This window comes from Littorina saxatilis, linkage group LG5 (genome assembly GCF_037325665.1).
Source record: "Littorina saxatilis isolate snail1 linkage group LG5, US_GU_Lsax_2.0, whole genome shotgun sequence".
Classification (NCBI taxonomy): domain Eukaryota; kingdom Metazoa; phylum Mollusca; class Gastropoda; order Littorinimorpha; family Littorinidae; genus Littorina; species Littorina saxatilis.
The window spans coordinates 6,633,298-6,651,114 of NC_090249.1; the positions used below are offsets into that span (position 1 = coordinate 6,633,298).

The 17,817-nt window shown below is 43.4% G+C and overlaps 1 protein-coding gene across 1 annotated transcript; it reads right to left on the minus strand.

The window, feature by feature from the left end:
* Window positions 1-563: 563 nt before the first annotated feature.
* On the minus strand, window positions 564-17,817 carry LOC138965921 (growth arrest and DNA damage-inducible protein GADD45 alpha-like). The gene is made up of 4 exons (XM_070338001.1): window positions 17,759-17,817; window positions 4,415-4,522; window positions 3,575-3,695; window positions 564-578 (listed from the first exon to the last, which is right to left on the minus strand). Exons 1-4 carry the CDS (start codon window positions 17,815-17,817, stop codon window positions 564-566), a joined length of 303 nt encoding a protein of 100 aa, XP_070194102.1.

A 17,817-nucleotide genomic window follows, 5' to 3' on the forward strand; every position in this document is an offset into this window, starting at 1 on the left:
TGAAACCCGTTTCAGAAAAGAGCGAAAACTATATTTGAGTTATAAGCCCGTGACTAAGGTGACCCTCACACTGTTACCAGACACTCCCCGGACTTATATTAAGCCTAGCGCAGAACAGCGCGAGGTGACATGCGACTCATTTCGTGGTGGAGGTTCACATTAATGTGGGAGTCTTACATAGGGGTGTTCCACTGTATGTCAATGGGAGACAAAATCGATGTAAAAAGCCCGTATAACAGGGATTTTTTTTGTTTCTCTTCCCATTATAATATCAACGAAGCAAAGATGTGCACGAACAACAGGAAACTGAACTCGACTCCAAATGACAGACGTCACTACACGGATCGGACTAGCTCGTCTAATTCACGATTTGTCCCTCTCCTGGTGAAGGAAGCAAGGGCGATTACATGGACCAATATATCTGTTGAATGTTTAATTTCCCTTCTTTGAGAAATGTAACATCAGAGTCCGACTAAAACTTCTCTCCATTCATTCTTTGCTGAATTACAACGCTTTGTCTTGGCACCCCTCAAAATTGTCGCACAAAACTCGTTTTGTACTGCTCATGCGCTCGACACCTGCATGAGTAGAAATGACATAACACAAGAGATACGCAAGAAAGCAAAACAAAACAACCTATTCTGGATAGATATTTAAAGGCACAGTAAGCCTCCCGTAAACCATCACAGATACTGTCAGGCTTTTACACACAGTACAAACACCCTTCCATTTGAACGCTCACCAAACGGGAACATCCCAGGTGCCCTACGTAAAGAGCGAGCAATTTTCAAGCCTATTTGTTTTTTAGCAATCACATAAACTCGGATATGTATAATCTGTGTATATAGTGTCCGTAGACGTTGAAAAAAGGTTCAAATGCATGTCTCCAGATGAAAGGCGTCTGCGTGAAATGAAAAATAAAAGATTGACTGCGCGGTGTCACTTTGCATCGCATTTCAGCAGTATTTCCAGTATCGTTTTCAATCAAAACAAGAAATTCCTCCGAGGTAGGAAAAACACCACCGTTGGTCAAAGGGAAATAACCATTCTCACTGCCACCAACTGAGAAGGTTATTTCCCTTTGACCATTAATATGTCCCTCTATAAGTCCTTGTAGAATCTGAATCCACCAATAACTCCCTAACCGTGTGTTTGACTGGTCCCAATTTTTGTAAGGACCGTCTCAGGAATGTATAGAACCTGTTCACCAAGTTTGGTGACGATCGGTCCGTTCATTCTTGAGATCTATATGCGAACACAAACAAACAAACAAACACATGGAGCGAATCCTATACACACCCCTATACCGGGGGTGTAATTACACGGCGCTTGGTGTGGAGACAGAGAGAGAAAGACAGTGACAGAGAGCCAGAAAGAGACATAGGGAGAGAGCGTATAATTTTGTGTGCGAATCATTATGTGTGCATGATTGTGTTTGTGGGTGCGTGCATGTGCGTGAGTATGCTCGACGGCGCGTGCGTGGTTGTGAGATCATATCAGCGCGCGCGCGCCTGTGTGTGTGTGTGTGTGTGTGTGTGTGTGTGTGTGTGTGTGTGTGCGCGAACATACTCAGGAATATAAGCGTAATAAAGGCAACCGCCTTCCCCCCCCCCCCTCCCCGTGAAAAAACGTCCGGCTCACCATCTCAGGTCTTGCCAAGCTTCGAAATAGGACAAGACCATCCCTCCACTTGTGTAAGCATATCACACATCAACATGCTGACTGTTTAAATAGGACAAGATCATCCCTCCACTTGTGTAAGCATATCACACATCAACATGCTGACTGTTTAAATAGGACAAGATCATCCCTCCACTTGTGTAAGCATATCACACATCAACATGCTGACTGTTTAAATAGGACAAGACCATCCCTCCACTTGTGTAAGCATATCACACATCAACATGCTGACTGCTTCCCATGAAGAGTGAGAATTTGTTGATTACATTATTTCACAAAAAGCCCGTAGTGTCCGTTCAGATATAAACTCGGGGCCAAAACTGCTAAAATGTAACAAAATAATACGGTCTTAGCTGTCATATAATTATATAGCCATTTTTGTGTGATAAAAGCTTTGGCTGTGGACAGAAACGAGTCCGTTTTAGGCGGCAAATTTAGAGTGAACCCTGCCAAAAGTGAAAAAAAGATAAAAAGCCTGACGGTTTTAAGGTTTGTGTTTCTGCAACTGTTTTGACATGTGCAAGTTATCCAGAGAGGGTGAATACAGCCAATGAAATTGTTTTGAGCGCTCTAGCGCCGTTAGTTTGTCAGAACAGGAGGTGGTCCATATTAGGAGCCGGTCCATATTAGGAGCCCTTCCCCTACAAAGGGGATACTGAACTCGCCAAAGTTTTGCTGGACACGTGAGTACATAGGCCTATTAGAAAATTAGATGTACTTGTAGCTTGTCAGCGGAAGCCTGTGGCCTTATTCTTGCGAATATGTGCTGTGAGAGATCGTATATTTCCGCCTGCGCAATTTCCGGAAAACATCCACTTTCACTTTGAGACTGGTCTGTTTACATTCGACACTATCAACACCACTTTGCAATACTGAAATATTTTTTTCTGTGTTCGAAAGCTACAGCCAATCGTTATTATATCCCCTTAGGTACAGTTTTATAACATTATTGGCACATGTAAACAATATGAATTAGTTAATGAACGCTACGAGTATGGCAGCCTGTACGTGTCTAGGTGGAGGGATAGTCTCATCCCATGTAAACGCCGAGCCAGATCTGAGATTGTGGGTCAAACTGTTGACACAGGAAGGACTGTGCCTTTTCAGTAAGCGTCAGTCTTCATGCTGTTTATTCCAACAAAGCGCTTTCAGTGCTCCCCACGGACGATCAACCTAGAGGGTCCTAGACCCTCAACTTTAATTTCTAGAGGGTCCCCGGTGGAGATCCATAATTATACTTGCTTCAGGAAGGCTAATTCCTCGCCGACACAGACCGCTCGAAGTAATACCGACATTTTTAAACTCTTAGCCCTTTACAAAAGCGTTGTGGCCATATGCGTAAGATAACCTTCCTAAACTTGTAGGCCTATCGGTACAGATCTGGCACAGCGTTTACTGAAAACAGTACTGATGGTACGCATGATGACGGGTATGTAGTGGGTCCCAGGACCCGCTCTTTTCAGTTTTAGTGCGTCGTGGGACGCCCTCCATGAATTTCTAGTACGTGATTTCGGCCTACGATGCGTATCGTATGGGAGTCGTGGCTTTTAAGTGCATGTGCTCGCTGACTGTAAAATCTCGCCTTAAATCTTAATCCTTGTAAAATAAAGTTACTCAATTCAATTCAATTCAATTCAAATACAGAACGACTTGACAGTCTGTACAAGTCTGCCTGTAGGTATAATGAGTATGCGGTGGATTTCAGAAACACGGAAATACCCCACATGCTTCCCCCGAAAGCGGCGTATGGCTGCCTGAACGGCGGGGTAAAAACGGACATACACGTACAAACCCACTCGTGCAGAAAGATGAGTGAACGTGGGAGTCTCAGCCCATGAACGAAAAAAACCTTAAAAACACAACCTGACTGACTGACCCAGGCCTGGACACTCACCTTGATGAGACGAATTTGGTACTCGTGGCAGAAAGCCTTGATCAACGTCCGTTGGATGAGGGCCGACACGTCATCAGGTTCACTGGCCGGCATCACGCACATCATGACGTTGAATGGATCACTGCTGACGTCACAAAAACAAACAAAAAAAACATAAGTTTTTTTCCTCGGATTTCCATCGAATGCGGCGGTATTTGGCTTTAAAGAAGCCGGAAGAACGTTGGCATGAAGTTTAAGAGTTGTATAATCATTTCTGCGTGCAAACAAAACAGGACATGCACGTTTTGTGCTTACATGGGAACTACCTTACTTTCCAAATTTGTTTGTGCGAAATGAGAAAAGACTAACATCCGGCGTTTCTAAATCAAGATAGATCCACATTTGGACTTTTAAAATCAGGATAGACCCTCATCCGGAGTTTCTAAATCAAGATGATACACATGCGGATTTTTAAAATCAGGATTGACCCGCGTGCACATCCGGAGTATCTAAATCAGCATAGTCCATGGTCCACCCCCGTGTCACCACTGTGGCACGTTAAAGACCTCGGTCTTTCTGCCATGAGTGCATATGTGGCTGATTACACCTAAACACGCACCCACCTGTGGAGAAAGCGAGACTTTTGTTGCTGCTAGCTTTCCACTGGGAGGGAGCGACCCAAATTTCCCAGCGATGGGACAATAAAGTAATGAAAATGAAAATAAAACACAAACTTACGCTTCAGTACTCGTTTTACCTTCTCTCTCTGCAGGGCAATGCTCCTTGTTTTTATAAGAACAGTAACATTTTGAGTCTTTGAAAAAAAGAAGAAAAAAACCACACACACGCTTCAGTACTCACATCTCGAGCAGCTGGGCACAGTCCACGACCCCACATCTCAGTCTGCCCTGCTCCTGGGCCTGCCACACCGCCTCCCTCAGTGCCTCCCCCACCTCACTGGGCGACTGTCTGCAAGCACACCAAACATTCATCATTAGATACTCGTATACAGGGAGGTTACAGAAGGTCGACCGGTTGAAGAGACAGCCAGCCAGCCAGCCAGCCAGACACAGGCAGGCAGGCAAGGCAGACAGACAGACAGACATCGAATTTGGTTGTGTCTTTGAGGCCTGCTATACCGCCTGTCTTAGTGCTTCGCCCACTAACTTGGTGATTCTCTGCAAGTATACACTACTTGATCGTTAGACAGACAGGCGTGACAAACAAACATGCTGTTTACACCTCAATCGGCCCCATGTCGTGTCACGTTGCCACCCCCTGATTTTTCCCCAACGATTCAGTCAGTGGTTGTCGATATGACTGTATGGCTATAGACAGACATACAGACAAACAGACCTACGAACAGACAATCACACTGACACCGGCCTCCCTGACTGCGTCTCTCAAATTGCTGTCAAACTGGTGAAGTGTGTAACATCAACACCTAGAAGTAGCCCCATTTACCCCCCGTGTATTGTGTTGCAAATCACTACCCCCCCCCCCCCCCTTTAGCCCCCACCCGTAGCCTCACTGCTTTAATCTTTTGTCTGTATCTAGGTTATTCCCCAGAGCTGGTTACCAGTGGAAACCATGTTACGCAAGGGATATTTCTTTATTTAACTGAGACAGTTTTATTCGACAAATTGATTTCATCAATAAATACTGTTTACAAATATAGGGTGGTCCAAAAAAAACCCGCCCTATTTTATTTTTGATCTCATTTTTGACTGCGAAGAGAGATGTAGAAAATGTCTTCACCAAACAATAGCAGAATCATGGCAAATTATGTCTTGCAAATTTGGTTGAAATTGGTTTGTCATTAGTAGTTGATAATCTGCTTTATCCAGGGTCCTCTTCGTAGAAGAACTGCTGCAACACGAACGTTGAAATTGTCCATGACTCGTCCAATCATGTCAGCTGGTATGCACCTGATTTCCCTTCTGATGTCGTCCTACAGAGCTGCCAGGGTCTGGGAATTGTTGCCGTATAATATGTCCTGGGTACCCCCACAGAAAGTAGTCGGGTGGGTTGCGATCAGGGAATGAAGTGGCCAAGGGAAGTCAGTGCGTCGTGAAATGAGCCTATCGCCAGGAAAGAGGAGGCTGGATAGAGAATAAGTGGATAATGTGTTGCTGTAAGTTTATTGTTACGTTATTTTATTAGAATGTATGTGTATTTGGTGTTTAAATAGTATGGTTTTATTCATAGCTGATATGTAAAGCGCGGAGAGCATAGTTTACTGTGGCTCGCGCTATATAAGCTGTCATTATTGGTATTATTATATTATTATATTATCAACTGCTAAGGACAAACCAATTTCTACCAAACTATGCAAGACATAATTTGCCATCATTCTGCTATCGTTTGGTGAAGAAATTGTCTAAATCTCTGTTTGCAGTCAAAAATGAGATCAAAAAGAAAATAGGGCGCTTTTTTTGGACCACCCTGTACATCGTTGGACTGCAGAGTTCTCATTCTCTCTCTATTATAATTTTGTATTTTGTTTATACCAGATTAACACTCGTTGCTTGTTCAAATATTGAAAAGCTCGCTTTCGCTCGCAGTTCAATATTAAAAAAAAAAAAAAAAGCAACTCGTGTAAATCTGGTTCGACACAGCAAGCCATGTGGTATTCTCTATGTAACGCGTCAACGTGTGTGATCAATGAAACTTGTAGGAGCGCAGACACCCTCAGACCAAACCCACACACCCTCCGCCTCCAGCTCCGAAGACCGTAACCATATCATTCTCATAAGATGGTGATTATTTGTCCACTCCTACCAACCCCAGCCCCCACAGGACCGCCAGTACAGTAGCGCATGGTGGTATGAGTGACACACTATCATAAAAGGAGAAGAGCTCTCATAAATCGATTTTATTGTGTCCAGAAGAAGAACAATAATACCACTCTGTACATAATGGCTTCGAATTGCAGAAGGAAACATTACTCGGTTGTACAAAATAAGTAGAAAACAAAGAAAAAGACATGTGCACTTATTACAATTGAAAAAATCCCCTCAAATATTGGCGCTCCAAGTCTTCTTCTTCTTCTTCTTTTTCCCTTAAGCTAGCTACTAGCTACTAGCTAGCTGCCCTTTCCCCACCTCATGTATCACCAACCCCTTCCCATTTTCTGCTTGTTTGTGTATCTGTTTTGTCTTTTGTTTTGTTTTTCGTTTCCTGAAATGAGCTAATGTACTTATTCCGCCATCATGCTAACCTTTGTTTTGTAATTACTATGATTGCTTAAAATAAGCATTATATGCTTGGGTATGTAATCATCCATGCATTGTTCTTGTCATGATTAAAATTGAATAAAGTTTTGTTTAAACCAAAAAGACAGAAGCAAGAAGTTCGAAGAAGGAGTAGAGCTAACATGGTATGTCATCCTTTATTCTTCCCATAAAAAAAGACCAACAAATACTGTACTCATGCGTTAACGAAGAATACGGAACGAATAATAGATAACGTTTTAACCCTAGGATCTTCTTCAGGCACACACACACACAAAAAGTAGAAAAAATAAGAAGAAATACTTTGTTTGTTTGTGTGCCTGAAGAAGACCCAAGGGTTGAAACACTGCCGTTATTCGTTCCGCATGCTTCGTCCGTACGTGATTTCGGTATATTTTGGTCTTTTTACATTCCACGCCTGCGCATAAATAAAAGGAGTCGACATTTTTTAAAAGCTTTTACCAATAGCCAAGCCAGCCTGCAAGAGAGCCAGCCAGCCAGCCAGTCAACCAGCCGGTAGAGACAAAGAAAAGACCCCCCCCCAAGACCACTATTATCATATACATGTCATGGTGAATTGACCCTATTCCATAAAACCTTCAGGGACTGTTATTGGCCTGACGACCTTGGTCCAACGGAAGTTGGAAAGAGTGCTTTTTTTATATTTTGAGAATAATGCTTCTATTCTCCAGATTTTTAACTCTGCTGACCTGACTGTGCAAAATGGCTTCAATGGCTTCAAATAGCAGAACAAATTAACGCACGCACGCACGCACAAACACACACACACACACACACACGCACGCAAACACGCACGCACACACACGCATACGCAAACACACGCACACACACACACACACACACACACACACACACACGCACACATTCACACATACACACATACACACACACACACACAAGACATGGTGAAAAAGCATTACATTACTGTACACAAAAGGGGGGGGGGGGGGAGAAAGGGGATTTATCCTTTCTACCATTAGAATTGATGGGTTTTTTGTGTGTGGCTGCGCTACTTGCCGTTCACGGACTTGGGCATTAGCTATTGGACACACACACACACACACACACACACACACACACACACACACACACACACACACACACACACACACACACACATAGATAAATAAAATACAGTCGAACCTGTCTTAAGAGACTACCCAAGGGACTGAGAGAAAGTAGTCTGTTTAGACAGGAGATTTATGTAGTCGTAACAACCGTCGGGGACCCTTTGGGGTGGTCTTAATGGGTAGGTACTAGGTGGTCGGTATGGACAGGTGGTCTTTATGGACAGGTGGTCTTTATGGACAGGTGGTCTTTATGGACAAGTGGTCGGTATGGACATGTGGTCTTTATGGACAGGTGGTCGGTATGGACAGGTGGTCTTTATGGACAGGTGGTCGGTATGGACAGGTGGTTTTTATGGACAGGTGGTCGGTATGGACAGGTGGTCTTTAAGGACAGGTGGTCGGTATGGACAGGTGGTCTTTATGGACAGGTGGTCTTTATGGACAGGTGGTCGGTATGGACAGGTGGTCGGTATGGACAGGTGGTCGGTATGGACAGGTGGTCTTTATGGACAGATGGTCGGTATGGACAGGTGGTCGGTATGGACAGGTGGTCGGTATGGACAGGTGGTTTCCAGGGCAGGTTCTACTGTATTCTTAAAATAAATAAATGCTCTTTCTTTGCCTATTCTTAGACATTTAATGAAGCTTTTAACCCCTTCACTGCCACACTAGATTAGCATTTTGGTATTGCTGGTCAATGGGAAAGAACTGTGTTTAAACCCCATCAAGAAGTTGGACAGTGGTTACCTCCCATTTAGTTTTCACAAAATAGTCCTGAAAAGTGCTGATGTAAATGCCACATACCTAGTACGTGTATGGGCGTAGGACAAACCAAAAATGACCACGTAATACATACGGGGTGGGCAGTGAAGGGGTTAAAACACTTCCGTTTAGCAAAGCGAAGGCAGTCATTCTGCGCGGTAGCATTATTTGCAACGCAGAATCTTATGATATAATCTCCGGCGCGATCTGAGGGCATATTCCTTTGGTATAATTCCTTTGGTATAATTCCTTTAACCAGCATACTTACATCTCGCTGGACAAGGCTTCAGAAAGCCACTCTTGACCATAATTAGGTAAAAGCAGGAGAGCAACACTGGAAACAGAGAAGAAAAGACGTGTATCAAGAAGAAGAAGAAGAACAGTAAACAATATACCAAGTAGCAAGCGACATTCGTGAGACTTATACACATACTGAGAGTTGGCTAAAATGCTGACAGATTTGTCCAATGATACAGAGAGGCGAGTTTGGGGTTTGACAGATACAACGACAGGCAGACACACCCAGGGGAACGCTCCTGTACTCTGTGGATACAGGGAAGAACAAGTCGCGTAAGGCGAAAATACAATATTTAGTCAAGTAGCTGTCGAACTCACAGAATGAAACGCAATGCCATTTTACTCGTAGCATCGTCAGGCCACCGCTCATGGCAAAGGCAGTGAAATTGACAAGAAGAGCGGGGTAGTAGTTGCGCTAAGAAGGATAGCACGCTTTTCTGTACCTCTCTTTGTTTTAACTTTCTGAGCGTGTTTTTAATCCAAACATATCATATCTATATGTTTTTGGAATCAGGAACCGACAAGGAATAAGATGAAAGTGTTTTTAAATTGATTTGGACAATTTAATTTTGATAATAATTTTTATATATTTAATTTTCAGAGCTTGTTTTTGATCCGAATATAACATATTTATATGTTTTTGGAATCAGCAATTGATGGAGAATAAGATAAACGTAAATTTGGATCGTTTTATAAATTTTTATTTTTTTTTACAATTTTCAGATTTTTAATGACCAAAGTCATTAATTAATTTTTAAGCCACCAAGCTGAAATGCAATACCGAACCCCGGGCTTCGTCGAAGATTACTTGACCAAAATTTCAACCAATTTGGTTGAAAAATGAGGGCGTGACAGTGCCGCCTCAACTTTCACGAAAAGCCGGATATGACGTCATCAAAGACATTTATCAAAAAAATGAAAAAAACGTTCGGGGATTTCATACCAAGGAACTCTCATGTCAAATTTCATAAAGATCGGTCCAGTAGTTTAGTCTGAATCGCTCTACACACACACACACACACACACACACACGCACGCACGCACGCACATACACCACGACCCTCGTTTCGATTCCCCCTCGATGTTAAAATATTTAGTCAAAACTTGACTAAATATAAAAACTAACTAGAACTAGAACAAGAACTAGAGACTGCAGGTGAGGAGTACTATCGAACAAGATAACAAAACAAATGTACTCACCAGAAACGTGGATAATCAAACAAAATAATGAAATCAAACAAAATAATGAAATCAGACACAATAATAAAACCAAACAAAATAATAAAAAAAATTAAAAAAAAATGTTTGATTGCCCACGTTTCTGTTGAGTACATTTTGTTCTGTTATCTAACTATCACTAGCAGGAAGATATTAGAATACTTATTTGAACAAATCGTGTTGGATAAGCGGCCTAGTGAAATAGTAGACATACTGCAGTTTCGCATGCGGACGTGATTGGAATCGGGAGGGTTCCAGCCAATCTATCCCTTTTAGGCGACAACGCCCTGTCGAGCACATCAGTTAGAAATGTAATTACGTGTAGGTGGTCTTAATGGACAGGTGGTCGTGATCGAGAGGTGGTCGTCAGGACAGGTTCGACTGGACTATATACTACACTAAAGCCTTTCCCACAACTGCGCCCTGTTCTCTGTCTGTCTGTCGGTCCGTCCGTTCGTCCGTCCGTGCGTCCGTCCGTCCGTCCGCCCGTCCGTCCGTCTGTCTCTCTAACGATCAAAAATGTGCACTTGCAGACAATCGCCAAGCGAGATGGGCGAGGCACTACGAAAGAAGGTATTGCAGGCCCAAGATATGCAGCCACATTTGTCTGTCAGTCTGTCTGTCTGTCTGTCTGTCTGTCTCTTTAACCGGCCGGCTGTCTATAACCTCCATGTAGGCCTATACTTATAAATATCGAATGATGAATGTTTTGTGTACCTGCAGACAATCTCCAAGCGAGGTGGGGAAGGCACTGGGCGTGGTGCTCGAAATGTGAGTGCTCAAGTGCGATGTGTTTCATACACAGAGAGTGTTTGTCTGTTTGGCCTGTCTGTATCTATATGTTTGTCTCTTACTGTCAGTCTGTCTGTCTTTCTATGTCTGTCTGTCTGTGTCTGTCTGTCTGTGTCTGTGTACGTCTGTCTGTCTGTGTACGTCTGTCTGTCTGTCTGTCTGTCTGTCTGTCTCTCTCTGTGCCTGTCTCTCTCCTCAGCCTTCACGAAAAAGACCACTTGGAGCAAATTTTCATTCGAACTGTGCTGTTTGCTGAGTTGACATTCATCTCTTACCACTTTTATTTAGTTCCTGACTCATCCCCTTGCATAGTTGGCGTTTTTTGGGGGGTCTACCTATGAATGGCGTCTGCGGCTAAATGCAAGTAAATGTACATGCAACGTTGTTGCAACCTTTGGTCACTCGTCTGTCTAAAAGTCCAAAGAGTGCATCACAAAAAAACATGGATAACAAACAAAGCAGAGACGACCTCTGACTCAAATCAATCACCTGTAACCGATCCGTACTGTCACCTGTTGCCAACACTTCAAAGAGACCGACAGGTCAACTCTCTTGCCCCACAAGCCTTGGTGCCAGAACGAGTTGCAGATTATTGTGACAACCTGCCTTCGTTGTCACCAGACCGTAGAGTAAGCCGGACAGTGTTCAACTTTGTACAGGCGCGTGGTGAATGTACTGCTCAGTGGGATATGGAACATGCAACTCACTCGCCGCTTGTGAATGAGTGTGTCTGTCAGTTTTTCTGTTTGAGAGAGAGAGAGAGAGAGAGAGAGGAGTCAGGAGTCAGGAGTCAGGATGGTTTAATTGGGGAAGGGTATTCGAACACTCAAATAGCAAAACCGAAGCCGACAGTGCATTCAGTGAATGCGTACAGACACAGGAACACACTGACGCACACACAGACATAGAGACCCCCCCCTTCATTAACACCCACGCGTGGAGAACTTAACTGAGTTTCTTTTCAATCCACCCCACCCTCGCCTCTGGGACATAATTATGGGGGCGAGGAAATGCCTTGGAGGTATGTCACAGAAGCAATTCATTTATGCATTCTGCAGGCTGTGGAACTCGGTGTACGTGTAATGACACACGGTGGCTAGAAATAAAAGATATGTGATGTATCGCTCTTTCTTTTTCTCTTCCTTGTTTTTTTTTCTCTCTCCCTTTGTGTTTTCTTGTACTCGTACAAACTTGGACTGGGCTAAAAACACAACTTGCTTCCACAACAAAAACGCGGTTGCTAGAGAGTGCTGTTGCTATGCGTTTACGTATATATCGAGTCACTAGTTCTTCTTCTTCTTCCATTCTACTTTATCTTCCAAGTTCCATTGTAGTTCTTTTGACGAAAGAAAAACAGCTTGATGCATGTCGCTTTCTGATGATGGCAAAATATATAAGATGAGGCGTTTGTTGTTGTTGTTGTTGTCTGTGTCGCTTTCTGATGATTGCAAAATATATATGATGAGGCGTTTGTTGTTGTTGTTGTTGTTGTTGTTGTCTGTGTCGCTTTCTGATGATTGCAAAATATATTTGAGGCGTTTGTTGTTGTTGTTGTTGTTGTTGTTGTTGTCTGTGTCGCTTTCTGATGATTGCAGAATATATATGATGAGGCGTTTGTTGTTGTTGTTTGTGTCGCTTTCTGATGATGACAAAGTATATATGATGAGGCGTTTGTTGTTGTTGTTGTTGTTGTTTGTGTCGCTTTCTGATGATGACAAAATATATATGATGAGGCGTTTGTTGTTGTTGTTGTTTGTGTCGCTTTCTGATGATTGCAAAATATATATGATGAGGCGTTTGTTGTTGTTGTTGTTGGTTGTTGTTTTGTTGTTGTTTCTTTTTTAGTACTGTAAAACTAGAGGGCCAATGGGGTCCACGTGTCTAGCTGTCATGAGCGAACAGTGAGGCATATCCTTGCACATTTTCATTTAACCTATCATTGTTATCAGAACTAACCCTTATTTGCAGTTAGTTGCTCGATTTGTTGATGCGAGTTTAATTAGTGTCCTGAGTTTTGTACCCCTCTCTCTCCTTCCCCTCGAGGTCACTCAGAACTCAGAAAGTACATGTACATCCACCAAAAACTTCATCCACTTGTGAGCAATCTCTCCCCCCCCCCCCCCCCCCCCCCCCCCCGGTTTATCCCCTCAGAGGGAGAAGCACGACAAATGACAAGATAAATGCCAAACACCCAGTTATCCTCAAGCGTCTTTGTAGACATTGAATATCCGCCATGGAATAAGCCCATAGATATAATGTACTGCAGGTATTTACACCAGCCTTCATGGGCTGTCTTAATTGACGATGTGACATTTGTTCTGCACTCGGATAACCTTCGCTTGCACCAAGACAAAAGCTGGAGTTCGCCGAGTGTGCGGATACTCTTGGATCTCTTTTTGCGCCTGGTCAGCTTCTTCTTCTTCTTCTTCTTCTTTTTCTTCTGCGTTCGTTGGCTGAAACTCCCACGCACACTCGTGTATTTTGCACGAGTGGAATTTTACGTGTATGACCGGTTTTTTTTACCCCGCCATTTAGGCAGCCATACGCCGTTTTCGGAGGAAGCATACTGGGTATTTTCGTGTTTCTATAACCCACCGAACTCTGACATGGATTACAAAATCTTTTTCGTGCGTACTTGGTCTTGTGCTTGCGTGTACACACGGGGTGTTCGGACACCGAGGAGAGTCTGCACACAAAGTTGACTCTGAGAAATAAATCTCTCCACAAACTCACGCTGACAGCGGCCAACTGGATACAAATCCAGCGCGCTACCGACTGAGCTACATCCCCGCCCACCTGGTCAGCTGATATCATTTCGCTCAAAAGCAAAGGCGTCTGAAATAGAACAACAATACAGAGTAAGCTAACAATGAAAATGTACTCACCAAAAACACGAACAATAAAAATACGAATAAAGTATTATTCGTAGTTTTATTGTTCGTGTTTTTAGAATACTTATTCGTATTTTTATCGTTCGTGTTTTTGGCGAGTGCAGTCATGTTCATTGTTATCTGAGTTCTCGTTCTTCTCACATACAATCTCTTGTTCCTAGTCTCTGCATAGCAGCACATTGTTTATCACTTTCCTCAGAGAAATAATGATGACTGGAATAGGTTACTGCAATTTTACTGTCGTGGCACGTTTTTCTCGGCGAGGTACCTTGCCTGTATGGAAAGTACTTTGAACAAATCGTGCGCCTTTGCTCGAAAACGTAGCGCCTGTGTCCGCGAGGGTTTGGAAGATGTTTGCACCAATGTTTTGCTTTGTTGTGTTCGCGCCGTCAGTGAATTTTTCTTCCCGTGGACAATGACGTCAGCAGGCGAAAGGCAAAAAAACAACAAAAACAAACTTGGACGCGACTGTTTCTTCACGGTTTGTGTGGGGTTTTATTCTACAGATGTGTGTGACCCCCCCGCCCCCCCACACTGCGACGTCCCCTCCCCCTGGCTCTCCCCTGTCGAGTTTCTGCGCCCCTTTCACCACCACCACCACCACCACCACCACCACCACCACCACCACTACACACACCGTCAACCTTTTTGTCTGGTGCATATATGTGGGAGCATTCGCAAGGATTTACGACAATTTTGATCTTTTCTACTGGTTGTTCACACATTGTGTGTTTGGTTATCCTCCATTTGTGCCTTCCACCCCCCCCCTCCTTTAACTTAGAATCAGATGTCGATTGCGATACCATGGCAGTCGAACGGCGTTTCTTGTAAAAGCCGCATGCGTATGCGTCTGTAGGCCTACCCGCACGAAAGGACAGACAATAGTTATGGGTTTCGTTAAGGTCAGCCTAAGTGCGTTTTAAAACTAAATCTTATTCTTAATCTTGATTTAATCTGAAACCTGAGCTGGGATGAACTATTTTGGATTCTGCCACCAGCGGAGTTGATGATGCCTATGTTTTTTAGAACACACACGCACACACACACACACACACACACACACATACACACATACACACACACACATACATACATACACACACACACACTCACACTCACACACACACATCATACACACACACACACACACACACACACACACACTCACACACCCTCCTTACCTTCCTCCACCACATACCCTCCAGCCCCACCCCTGTCCCTCTTCACCCTCTCACCTACTGACAACGACAAGACACAACATCTCCACAAATGACAGACAGGTAGGACGGCCTACCAGCGCCAAAACATAATTAAACATTTTTCGGCAAGAATCGAGCCAGAACTTTAAAGTTTAATTTTTGTGAAATTTCTTGCGATCATTTTAATCATCACGTAATCATGCTTCATTATGGTTTTTACGACGTTTGGGCAAAAAAACACAAAAAAACAAGTCTGTTTACGGTAACATTGGCCAAAAAAATAGGGTCGGTAGGTCGGGATTTTATTTATTTTTTCCCCAAAAAAACATTTTTTTAAGTTATTTTGCCATAAAACAAAGACTTTTTTTTTCCCCAAATGCCCAAAAAAAGTCTAGGGTCGCGCGAAAAAATAGGGTCGGTCGGGATACCGTAAACAGACTATTTTTTGTTGTTGCCTTAGGACATCACTGAACACTAAGACTGTCGGTGAACATTATATATATATCGCCGTAAACTTAAACAGAATGCGTGGTATTTAAAATGTTCCGGTGAACTGAACATGTTAACGCTAGGTTTTGGTGCTGATAAGCTGTCATATGACGCGCCATAACCACATAATTAATTACATTTTTCATGAGAAAACAAAACAAGAATACTAAAAATTACCATTTCTCCCCCAAAAATAATGTTTAACTGAGTTTTCAGTGTTGGCTCTAGCTCTGGCAATGGCGTCGGGAATCGAGTCAGAACTTGTTTTGGCGCTGATAAGCTGTCATATCAGTGACAACTTACACGCGCCATAACCACATGATTAAATTGTTCACGAGAAAAACAAATCAAACAAATATCACTAAAAATTACCAGTTTCTTCCCCATGCCAGTTTATGGTTTAATTTGTTTGTGTTGGCTCTGGCAATGGCGTCGGGGATCGAGTCAGAACTGGTTTTGGCGCTGGTAAGCCGTCACAGACAAACAGGGCATGATGATCACTGCTACTCACGCACACACGACCCGGCAAATTACCAAGACTCAACGGTAAACCGCTCAACTCTCGCTCAGATGCCGCAGCCTCGGCTATTACTAGGCTGATTACGAAACAGGGGTGGACTTCGTTGGGCGCACACACAACTTTCGTCATTAACTGACACGGTTTATCTTTACGTCATGAACATGACGGAGAAATAGCGGCAATACTGATTTTACGGAGTGGGTACATTTAGCCGATAGTTTTAATTAAGAAATACCCAGACGTTAGATTTGGGGTCAGACGGTGAGGTTGATATGTGTGTGTGTGTGTGTGTGTGTGTGTGTGTGTGTGTGAACACCCAATTATTGGGAAGATAACTGCAGAGTTTACGTCCGTAAAGGTCACTGTGTGGTCATTAACACATTGTGGGGGCAAGCATAGGTATAACCTAAGTGCGCGCGTTACTGGTCAAGACGCACACACTAAAATAGCGTGCAAACGGAATAACACTTCTTGCAGTGAGTGCCACTGCCTTGCTCCCAACCAAGGCCTTCGTTTTAAGGCCAAAAAAAATAATAGGTGTGGTTACGGTAACATAGCAAAAAAAAATAGAGTAGGAAGGTAGGCAGTCACTTTTTTTTTTAACTTTTTTTTCTAATGTGTACAAATTAAACCTACTTCACAGGGAAATAAGTGTGCGACTCGGGCGCTTTTGCTTTCATTGCGTTTTCTGCACTCGTTTACTTGTTTTTTTTGGTATTTTTTTGACAAATGTAATAAAAAGTTATAGGGTCGGCCCCCAAAAATAGGGTAGGTCGGGTTACCGTAACCACACCTATTTTTTTTTTAGGCCTAAACCCTAGATGTGTACAGTTTGACAAGAAACAAACAATATCGCAGAAAGTATAGACTTGTTGTAACATTGTTTTGCTCCCAACTGAGGCCTTCGTTTAAACCACTGGGTGTGCACTGAGTGATGGCGATGCACATAACAATATTGTGGGGGAAAAAGTTTGTTTTAAGTGCCACTGTTTTGCAAAAACTTGATGTGCACTATTAGATAAGATGCACACAGTAATACCATGCAAAGTTCAGTATAAGAGTGAAAGGCAGTTGCATAGACATTGTTTTGCTGGCAATTACAGCATTTAGTTTTGAGAACCACATTGGCGTGCATTGCTTGATCAGCAATGAGACTGGCTCACGATGGTGATACCCTGGTAATGGTAAGCCTACCGCAATGCATGCACTGTTTTGCTCACATCTAAGAAAAAACATAAACTCCAGCGTGCATGATATCATTGAAACATTATGCATAAATACTATCATGTAGACTAGAGAGAGAGAGAGAGAGAGAGAGAGAGAGAGAGGGGGGGGGGTGAGTGGTGGAGAGAGAGAGAGAGAGAGAGGGACAGAGAGACTGTGAGAAAGAAAGAGAGAAAGACTGAAAGAAGGGAGAGATAGAGAGAGAGGGGGATGGTGGTGCATAGAAGGAGAGAGAGAGAGAGAGAAAGAGAGAGAGAGAGAGAGAGGGGGGGGGGGTGAGTGGTGGAAAGAGAGAGAGGGACAGAGAGACTGTGAGAAAGAAAGAGAGAAAGACTGAGAGAAGGGAGAGATAGAGAGAGAGGGGGAGGGAGGTGCATAGAAGGAGAGAGGGAGAGAGAGAGAGAGAGAGAGAGAGAGAGAGAGAGAGAGAGAGAGAGAGAGAGAGAGAGAGAGAGAGAGTGAGGGGGGGATAGAGAGAGAGTTACTTACTCAGGAATAGACTGCATGCTGCCGCAACAGGCGTACTTTTCGTTATCCGTCAGCGTCAT

Bases quoted from the DNA above. Each gene is read 5' to 3' on its own strand.
- LOC138965921 (XM_070338001.1), bottom strand. From the start codon at position 17,817: ATGACGCTGACGGATAACGAAAAGTACGCCTGTTGCGGCAGCATGCAG. The intron at 4,523-17,758 runs GTAAGTAACTCT...GTGTGCTTGCAG, and splicing joins AGCATGCAGTCTATTCCTGA to ACAGTCGCCCAGTGAGGTGG. The intron at 3,696-4,414 runs GTGAGTACTGAA...TGACGTCAGCAG, and splicing joins TGTGCCCAGCTGCTCGAGAT to TGATCCATTCAACGTCATGA.